The following is a 10,287-nucleotide window of genomic DNA, read 5'->3' on the forward strand; positions in this document are numbered from 1 at the left end:
TTACAAAGGTATCTCTAAAGCTTCAGTCTTTGTCCCAGTCAAGATACTCACAGCATCTCAGACTTCTACCCAGCTCCATGAAATCTGTTGGGACTTAAGTGTCTTTGACACCTCTAGCGCTCTCTCAAATTTGGCTGCAATTAGTAATTTCTGGTTCTAAATATCCGGAGGAGGCAAGAGACACAGAGATGCTGATTACATAGACTCTGCATGGGAAATTATGCTAACACCTCTATAAATACAAAGGACAATGTTCTGTAAAGCCAGCTTTATTAGAATAGGAAAATAATATAGAAAAATAAAGGGTTCCTGTAAACACAAGATCAGATAAGCTAACATTTCACTGCAGCTGAAAGCTTGTAATAACAGACCTACTGAACACATATTTAACAAGGAATCCACCAACAGGTAAACAATTATATGTAAACTGTGCTTTTGGTAACTTCAGAAATAACCATCAAGGACTATCACTGCAGCATGGTTTTTGCTATAAATAACCCATCAACAGTATTTTAGAGAAAATATAACTTTTCTGTCTCTCAAAATATGTGTCAAGCTATAAAACCAGTACAAATCTTTTTCTAATATCAAACCCACAGTATTAGATCCAAACAGGTAAAAAATCTAAATAAACTGCTTAAAATGCTATTAAAATAACTCTATTAAAAACTTAGCTATATTACAAGTACTTCCTTTAAAGGCTGTTCTAGCCAGAATTTAAATCTTTAAACACAGTGCTTACAGTATACAAATGTAGAGGGTTTCAGACATAACTATTGGTATATTAGAGGCTGGCTGAGTTAAGAACCTTATCATTAATGCTGCCACCCCGTCATGCAGATTTGTGGTATTTCTGAGCAACGCCATAGGGAACATGCGCAGCTATAGTGCCTAATTTCTGTGCTCCTTCGATGTGAAACATCTGGTCATCAAAGAAAATGTGAGGGCGGATTTTCACCAGGACTGGTCCTTTAGGAGCTCCTTCTAGGAAAAGTGTTTCATCAATCTCCAGACCCCAGCTATGAAGAGTCTTCAACACTCTGGCTCTAGAGCTTGCTGCACTTCTGGCTGTGACCAGGAAGGTCCTTATGGGACAATTTAATTTTTCGTTTTTTGCATAGAACTTCTTCTGGAGTTTCCCTAGGTCTTCCAGAAAACCTTTCAAAGGACCCTGGGTATGAAATACCAGAAGTATAATTAGTATTTGTCCACAGCTCCCAAAATCATTCTTTTGCTTTCTTCCAGATTGCCAGTTTCATAAATGATTCCTTCCCTACTGCTATGCTACTCAGCAAACTCACTATGTAATCTGTCCAAATAGGTCTGCATCTTCACTAGGAATTCACAAACTGGAAAAAAGTTAAAACCATAATCCTACATAGTATGTTCAGTGGGAAACTGACTCTCACTAAGGCTTACAAGATCTCTTACAATATAAAGTTGTAACTATAGTCTTCTTTAACTTCAATAAAACCTTCTTTAAAAACACTTAACTTTTTACTATGAACCATGAGCTGCATTTTTTTTTCTGTGCAAAAACCAGTAAGAGACCTAATTACACAGACATTACCAAACTTTTTCCAGATAAATGACAATATTAGAATTACACACCAATTAAAATAAGTAAATGACAGACTGGGTCAAATCGCAATATACTGCACTGTCCAGTACTTTCATAAATCAAGATTTTATTCTGAAATTATACCACTTTTAACAATAGCAGCGCTGGTCTTTCAGTTTAAGCTAATGTTTCAGCATTTGTGTTCAGACAAGTGGAATAGTTCTGCTTGGAAATAAGCACAGATATTACTCCGTTTCAATAACCAGAATATCCCACTGTTTGAAATTAACATTACCTACACAATCTAATTAAAAAAAATAATCAATGAAATCGGCAGAAACCTTTCCTTTTTCTAATGATACAATTAAAATACAACTGTAAATCATTGTCTTATATATGCAGTTCTCTCAGTGAAGCGGGAGATCTGGTGAAAGGGCTGCAACAGTGGGCTCTTTTATGTCAAACATACATTTTAAAGATATCCTTGAAAAAGGAAATAAATAGGGCAAATCAGTTTCCACAAAGAAGAATCACACACACTGGGAGACTGGAGAAACACAGCAGCAATGAAAATTAACAGTGTTTTGAAAACTCACTGATTCAAGAAGTACAAACCTGTGCAAGAGGCTTATTTTCATTCAGCTGTTCATGTTCAAAAAACATATCTAATGCTTGCTCTTTGACAATCTGTTCTGATTCATCAGAAAAGAGAACGGCATCCCCATCAAACGCCACCCTCAACTGTGTATCCGAGTAAGCAACATCTTTGTTGGCAGTGAACATTGTAGCTGATGCGATACCTGAAAATGAATCAGAAAACGTCAGTTAGCATGTCCTGCAAAGTCATTCATTAAACTGTAAGCAGTTAGGTTCCAACAACTTATTTGTGGTGACCTTTATAAATGGTGAGCAGAAACGACCACTAAAGCTAATTAGTAATGGCTGTTCTGTAACACAAATGCGTGGAAGCTGTCCCACTGACATAACTTCTTAGACATTCTTCCTCTCACTTCCATGTAAGAATATACAAACCAGTGTGCTGCAAATAAGATAAAGCAGGAAACTCCAAGGAGACCATTGAATCAAACTATTTGCTATTTTTTAACTCCTTACAGAACACAGAAGTTGTTTTTTGTAAGTTATATCAAAGAGAAGACTATCCAAACAGAAGTTAATCAGAGGTGAGTAGGAAGTGTGTATGGGAGTTCATTTCTTGTAGCACAGGAGAAGACAGAAAGGTGTGACAAAGGTAGAGAGTGATTGGGTTGTCATCATCAGCAGGCTGAAGGGTCAGAGAGGAACATAAAGAGAAATAGCCTGATTTTATTTGTTTAAATAAAAATCCCTGATGAGTTTGCCCAATACAAAGTATTGACTTTCTGCATTTGATAAAGCAGCACTACTTTCTGTGAACTAAACACAATATACTTATTTTTCAACAAGCTCAACAGATAACAGAAGAAAGTAATTTCAAACCTGCTTCTACAGCTTCTTGCACTTTTTCAGAGTCTGCTGCGAGGTACAAGTTCGTGAGGTACACAGTCAGGTAACCAATAGGGCTTTCTCCTCCCGTCATACAGAAACGTTCAATTGTTAAGCCTAAAGTAAGAACAGCACAACAAGGTGTGACTCTGCTTCAACACTACAAACCTGTAAAGGAATCTGTGAAAAGGTACGCTAGCCTACAGCTGACAGTAAACTTGAAAAACAAAAATATGTTCACTGTAATTTCAGCAAGTCCGACAATTTAAACTGACTACAATGTTTGATCAGTGCTTCCTCCTTAAGAATTTAGGAAAAAAAAATCCCTCTAAGACAGCAGAGCAACTGCTGTGAAGGTGTATGTATAGGGGCATAAATATCAAACAACAAAAAGTTTAAGGATTTCTTGGAAATTAAGATTCACACCTGACAAGCTACATCTGTTGAACACTCTCTCACTTACGCTGACACCCAAAAATAAATATCATCCTCTGAGGAACTGGTGTCAGTATCGAAGAAGCTGCTTTTAGCAAGGTCAGCACAGGAAAAATAAAATAAATTTATTTTCTTATGTAACAGCAGACAGGTCTACAAGGTAGTATTTATTTTACTTACCGTAGTGATTGATGCTGTTTATGAGTCTCACTCCCACTTGGGCATGGTTACTAGTCATCAGGACAATATCAAATCGTTCTTCATCATCAGGGTATAGCTCAAGAAGCCGGGCATTGACATGCTCCAGCGCCTGCAGGTTAAAAATGTGGAAGTCAACAGACAACTGGAATGTGCCTTGTTTCTTAATCACTGTGGGTTTAGCGATAGGACTGTCTTGAAGTAGAGTGTGAAATACCTCAGTTAACTTGCTGAACTTGTTTTCTTCCTTTCTGCTCTGCTGCTCCCAGCAACCATTTGACTGGGTTCATTTGAAAGGAAGCGAGTTTCTCTTACTGAGTTATAGAATTTAACTTTATTGTGGAAATCCTTTTTCTTGGGACACCATCATTATCCAGAATAAATCAATGCACTGCTGAATATTATCACAGTCCCTATTATCTTTTTTTTTTGTGTGTGTGTCCACTTGAAACTTGGGCTTGGACTTTCTTGTCCACTTGAAAATTGTTCTTGTGAAATCAAGGAGAAAGTGTAAAGGAATTTATATGTGCAACTACTCACTTTGCATGAACAGATGTTGGGCCACATACTTATGCAAAGATTTACTGACAGTTCAGATGGTCAGGTGTCAAAGGCTGTCCTTAAGTACTAGGTACAAAACATATCCTGTTAAACATGATTACCTTGGCAATTTCTAATTGCAGTACTGAATGAAAGAGATTGTGATTGATTTGAAAACTCTTTAAAGATATTGGGCTAACATGTTAGGCATTCTTATTTCCTTGACCTTTCAGCTGCCCACCTCTCTCTGTAGCCACCTGTTCTCTCATCTTATTTAGAGTCTTATCCCTTTGGAGTAAGACTTGCTATTTGCTCTCAGTTTACATACACACCTCCGCTTCGGGATCTTGGCCCTTGAATGGAATTCCTTGGGATTATGTCAATAAAGTCAACCACAAAACATCACAGGAAAGCTAGATGGGCTGATTTTCATTAAGGTGCTTTAAAAAGTAGGGCCAGTTGTTAAGAATTAAAGCACAGCTTTCATAATTAAATTCTGGGAATCTAACTTTTAAAAAGCATGGCTACATCATGTAGGACTGTGCTTAGGAAAACTCTGAGTGAGAAGCTAGTATAAGGCCCAGGAAAAATTCTTAGTATGTGGTCATAACCCATTTCTACCGCTAATACGAATTACACTGGCGATTTCTTAAAGTATTAAGAGAATAAGGGGGAGTGGGGGAGGCGATGCCACTTTTTGTCCGGTGCCTGTACACTTTGCAGCCTAAGGAGACCCTGGCCTGTGATTAAGCGCTACAATTCTAAGTTTCTTAAAGGTTTCAACAAAGGAATACAAACAAAAGTGTATTATTTCTTTTTGCCTTCTTTGTCTCCACGGAAGTATCACCCAACAAACCCCTAATTCCCCAGCCTAATGATTCCTATGATTAAGCAAGTTATGAATATCTTAAAAAATATGAAGAATTAAAACGCAAATAGCATACTGGAAGGGAACAGAGATCAAGGTGCATTTAGCTGGGCACGGCTAACAGCTCTGCTCTTCAAAGTGTGAGGAGATAAACAGTCAAATCTTGTTTTATATTCAAAGTGAATCTGACACTGAACTCTAATAAATCTCTTGAAAACTGTGCTAGCAGGGCTGCTATCTCTACCTATCTACAGATAGGAAAAGATGCAGTAAATTCACTAGTGAGCCTAGCCTCACTGGTGTATGAAATGAATTATTTTATGACCATGCTTTTATGTTAGAAACACCTTTACAATGCTTGTGTAGTTAATGCTATTGACAGCTATCTGTTATATTTACAACAGCATCAATATTGACCTAAGTAGTTTTCCACTTTGTATTTCTGAAAAGCGATCGATGTGGAAAATGTTTTACATTCCTGAGACTAAAACTGAAGTAATTAAAATTTACTTTTAAAACCCTGAAGTGTTCTTCCAGAACTCTGCTGTCAGCAAGTATGATTGATAATTATGATTTAATAATTTTTCTAATATTGCTGTGGTAGAGCTTATCAAACGATTCTCATTGGACATAAAATGAACTCTAGGTGGCATTTTTACAAGTCAGTCCCACTAAAACCTGTGTCCCTCAAAACCTGGGGTAGTTTTGGTGGGGTTTTTTGTTTTGTTCTGTTTTTTAATCTTGCTTGCTTTCCATGCGGGAGGCTGTTCACCTTGGCCATTTCTCTTGTGCAATGAAAGCCAAATACTCCGTTTCACCTCTGCTTAAATGGTGACTCCTAGCTAGGGGTCTGTTTCTGTTGCTGGTCCTCTAGAACAATTTCCAGGGCGACAATGAAAGCAAAGAAAAATTAATGCTAACAACAACAAAAAAGGTTACTTTCTGAATAAAGCCATTGGATTAATACAGAATCAATACTGTCTTTAATCGCACTAGTCCTACTCAAAAGTGAGACATAAAAATGGAATGAGGAACTCAAAGGTTTTGGTTTGGTTTTTTTTCTTGGGGGGTGGGATGGGGGGGGGGTGGTGAGGTACGTTGCAACAAACGCAAAACCGTTCAGGGGCCTATCTCAGCTGAAAAAGGTCTCGCAAGGAACGGCGCCCCGCGGGCCCCGTGCCAGCGGCAGGTGCCGGCTGCTCCCCGCCGCGCCGCCGCGCCGGGGCACGCAAACCGTCCCGCTGCGGCACCTCCCGCCGGCGCGCAGCTGGGGCGAGCGAGCGCGGAGGGGCGCGGAGCGGGGCCCCCTCGGCCGGGGCGCCGCGGCGCGATGCGGGAGGGGGGCGACCCCCCGGCCGAGGCGTGGTCCCCGCGGGCGGCGGCACGTACCCGCCGCGTTTTCCCGGGGCGGCCTCATCTCCGCCCTGGGCGGCTCCGGGCTCCTCCTCTTCCCGAAATTTGGCCTTGCGGCATCCCCCGCGCCCCCCGCCCGGCGCGGCCCGGCCCCGGTACCTTGACTAAGTAGAACGCCGGGCCGGGTTTGAGGGTGACGTTCTCGTTGTCCTGCTGGTACTCCAGGTACTTCTCCAGCCCCTGCTCTTCGTAGATCCGCTGCTCCTCCACCAGGTCGAAGAGGGCTCGGGAGGAGACCGCTACCGTGATGGCGTGCTGCGGGTTGGGCTGCGGAGCGAGCGGAGGCTAGTGCCGGCCCGCGGCCCCCAGCCCTCGGCCCCCGGCCCCCCCGGCCCCGGCCCGCCCGCACTCACCGGCCGGGGTCTCTTGGAAACCAGGCTGTCGTAGAAAGCCTTGGCCGCGGCCCGGTCCTGCTCGGCCTCCTGCTGCCGGCCCTCCGCGGCGGCGCTGGGTGGCGGCGCCTCCGGCCCGGAGCCCCTCATGCTGCCGGCGCGGCGGCCGGGCGGCCGGGCAGCGGCTGACCGGTAAGCGGCGGCGGTTGCCGCCCCGCCCCGCTCGGGCAGGGGGAAGTCACCCGGGCGCTGCCTCTCCCCTTCGCTCCGCTGCGCCCCGGGCCCGGCACGGCCCGCCCCCGGCACGGTGCGGCTCTGCCCGGCCCGACCCCGGCACGGAGCGGCCCCGGCCCCGCGGGGCAGCGGCCCCCCCCGCATGTCACGTCCCGCGGGGCAGCGGGGCCGCAGCATCGCCCCTCATGGAGGGGCGAGCTGGAGCCGCAGCCCCGCCCCGCGCCCCTTCGGGGACCCCGCGGCGACACCCGCAGCGTGCCCTTCCCAGCGGACGCTGTGACACCGGCCGCCCCCCGCAGCCTCCAGCACTTGCTGTGTCCGCAGCGTTAGGGGTTTACCAGTCAGCCGCAGTGGCTTAGCTGATTTAGCATTGACTGCAACAGATTTCCAGGAGATCCCTTACATAATGTGGCGGTGACTTTAGCAATCAGAATGGGCGGTCACACATGGCAGTGACCTGGGGTCCTGTGTGCCACAGCAACACTGCAAGCACCTTTAAGAAACAGTAGTTTGTGCCGTGATGTTTGGGGGTCTGCAGCACATGCAACAAACCGTTATTCCGCCATGGGGTTTGAGTGGTCCTAAAGCTCGGCATCCGCCCCCGGAGCGATGGGCAGCATCTAACAGGTACCTCTCTGAAGCGCTCCCAGCTGCCTCCGCAGCCTTGCTCATCTGAACCCCAGATGGGGTCCCCAAACTGATGTGCTGCAGGAGAATGGGAAGTGAGGAGGGGGCGGTCTCCTGAGCTAGCTGGCACAGCGGACCTCTTCTGCTTCAGGTAGCCAATGACTCATGGTATCTGTAGGTCATAGCACATGTAAGCACCATCTAAAGGACTCCAACATTTTGAAAGGAGACTCTAAACATTGCTTCTGACCCTGATCACTGCATAATCTTTATCAAATTGTCAGGTCTTTCTGCCTTCACCCAGTCTCCAAAAAGGAGCATCATTATTTTTGCTGCTTTTGCCTGTTTGGGGTTTTCTGTGTGTGTGTTTTTTAATGTGGTTTCCCAGTAAAAGGAGGCTTATGTAATTATGCCATCTGTCCATCATTCCCCAGTGATGTTCAGTTGCAAACAAATTTGACAGAGGATAAAGATCTCAAAGAGATTTAAATTCTTAAAACGTTTAATGAGAGTCAACGACAACATGCAATTTGTTGCCCTGCTGGGGAAAGGACTTTATGTGCTTGTTCTGCTATGTAATAGCAAATTAATATTCCCTGGTTGATCTGCCACCTCCCAGTCTGCCACATTGCCTGTTGCCCAGATAACCAGGGAGGAATCTGGAAGCACGGAAGTGGTGGAAACTGGGAGGTTAAAGTAAATGGAAAATGGGAACTGACCATACTAGGGAAGGGGAAATGGAAATACGAGGTAAAAGGAGAGGTACCAAGTGTAATGTATTGGGAAGATAGATGTGAAAAGACAAGTTAGGATCATTTTATGTGGCAGTTGTCATGGGAAGACGTAAAAGGCATAACACAAATCCAAACAGACCTGATTTCAGTAGCTCTGCTACTGATAGATGTGCTTGTTTCCTTTGAATGTTGATCCTAAATATTTCATTGTAGTGTCTGTACTCAGAGCTGTAGCGTGTCACATGCTGCTGAAAACACCTGCTCCCCTTCCTGCAGTCAGATGAGGCACATCCCCGCTTCCCAACCCTCTTCTCCGTGACTGGCTGCAAGCCTGTCACCAGGCTGAGCATCCAGGCTGAGCCTGGATAAAGGGTTCAAGCCACAGAACAGCTGCTCCTGGTCCCAGTCACCACCACGTTCCTGCTCAGAGACTTCAGCTTCAGTGTAAGAGACAATCTCTGAGAAGAGGCTATTCCTGGTTAAATACTGCAGATGGGTTCACTGCCCATGGGGAAGAGGGGAAAAGAAAGGAGAAATTGGGAAGCAGTTGTCTGGTAGTTACAAAACCGAATGTTCATCTCTGCATGAACCTGTGGCAGTGCACTTCCCACAGGTGTGTCCAGGCTGAATGCTTGAACTGTGTTCCCCATCACCCTGCATAGATATTCAGGAGCACAATCAGAGCTCCTCAGCCATGTTCTTTGTTTTTATTTTTTGTTCCCTCCCTCCCTGTACGCCCAAGAAAAGAATCATCACTCAAGCAATGGAGACTCCTTTTAATCTTTGCAAGACACCTGAAAACTTAAAAGATGGTAGCTTGGTACAGGGCCCGGGCAGTGCTGAAGTGCTGCTGCTGAAAACAATGCTATGCTAACATAAATGTTTCGTTCACCAGACCCACATGGTATCTCTACATAGCACTCAGCTGTGTGAACATATGCAGTGAACTGAGATGCCTCTGTTCTGTGCTTGGTTGCTTGCCACTGACATACCCTTCATTTCCTCTCTTGCTGGAGATTGTGAACTGAGGGCCTAACATAAAAGCCTTCCAGCTTCAACACCTTATAAATGAAACCTTGACTTTCCAAACGCAGAGTGTAGCAGCCTTATCTGCATGTAAAAAATGTAGTAAAGCCCATGGGGTTCCAGGAAAGAGCTATGTCTTGCTTTTACTAAATCTCCTGGGGAGTCTGTGAAATAGGAATGGATCCAAAATTGAATGACTTTGTGGTTTCTGAGCTAAGGTAGAAAGGAAAGGAATTTTCTGCTATTGCACATTAATTTCTAGGACATTTGCATTTAAACAAACAGAAAAGAATGTATTTTGCTATCTTTGTATGTACTTACTTTTAATAGTAAGCATGCGGCAAAAGTAAGTAATAGTAATGCACATAGACTGAAGCCTGTTATAAGTAGTCAAATGAAAAGAAAGTTCCCCTGCCTGAGCTGCCAATATTTTTCCTACATTGAGAACAACCACTAAGTAAGATTAATATGTTCTTGTTCAAGGAGATCAAAGTGCATTACTAATAATAATAATAAAAAAAAAGGTGGGTTTTTTTTCTTCTTTTGATACCTACTTCTCTCTGGAAAGATGTGAAATATTCCCAAATATTTAACATAGTGAGATCAGAAGTAAGGAAAAGAGCCTCAGTGGAAGAACTTTTTTCTGCCTTCAGATGTGTAGATCCTAGTATGTATTGTGCATGATTGTATCACAAACACAGAAACTCCAGGGCCTAACACTCTGAGAGTCATGTGAGGGTCACTTTGAATTGACTTACTGTTACCTATCGTGACTTTTACTCCATATATGCATTGTGGTTTTTCATGCTGAGATCTCAAGACCTGTAGCACAAGTAT

At 44.0% G+C, this 10,287-nt stretch overlaps 1 protein-coding gene across 1 annotated transcript; it reads right to left on the reverse strand.

The window, feature by feature from the left end:
• Positions 1-253: 253 nt before the first annotated feature.
• LOC121090319 (cytosolic 5'-nucleotidase 1B-like) lies at positions 254-7,399 on the reverse strand. The gene is made up of 6 exons (XM_040598748.1): positions 6,851-7,399; positions 6,597-6,764; positions 3,659-3,788; positions 3,038-3,160; positions 2,177-2,361; positions 254-1,171 (listed from the first exon to the last, which is right to left on the reverse strand). The coding sequence occupies exons 1-6, from the start codon at positions 7,238-7,240 to the stop codon at positions 833-835; spliced, it is 1,335 nt and encodes a 444-aa protein (XP_040454682.1). The 5' UTR covers positions 7,241-7,399; the 3' UTR covers positions 254-832.
• Between the last annotated feature and the right edge of the window lie 2,888 nt (positions 7,400-10,287).

The sequence above is a fragment of the Falco naumanni genome, chromosome 6 (genome assembly GCF_017639655.2).
Source record: "Falco naumanni isolate bFalNau1 chromosome 6, bFalNau1.pat, whole genome shotgun sequence".
In the NCBI taxonomy this organism is placed as follows: Eukaryota; Metazoa; Chordata; class Aves; order Falconiformes; family Falconidae; genus Falco; species Falco naumanni.

Coding starts and splice junctions, on each gene's coding strand:
- LOC121090319 (XM_040598748.1), bottom strand. CDS start 7,240: ATGCTGCGGCCCCGCTGCCCCGCGGGACGTGACATGCGGGGGGGGCCG. Junction 3,789..6,596: donor CGGCGTTCTACTTAGTCAAG/GTACCGGGGCCG, acceptor TTTAACCTGCAG/GCGCTGGAGCATGTCAATGC. Junction 1,172..2,176: donor AAAATAAGCCTCTTGCACAG/GTTTGTACTTCT, acceptor TTTCATACCCAG/GGTCCTTTGAAAGGTTTTCT.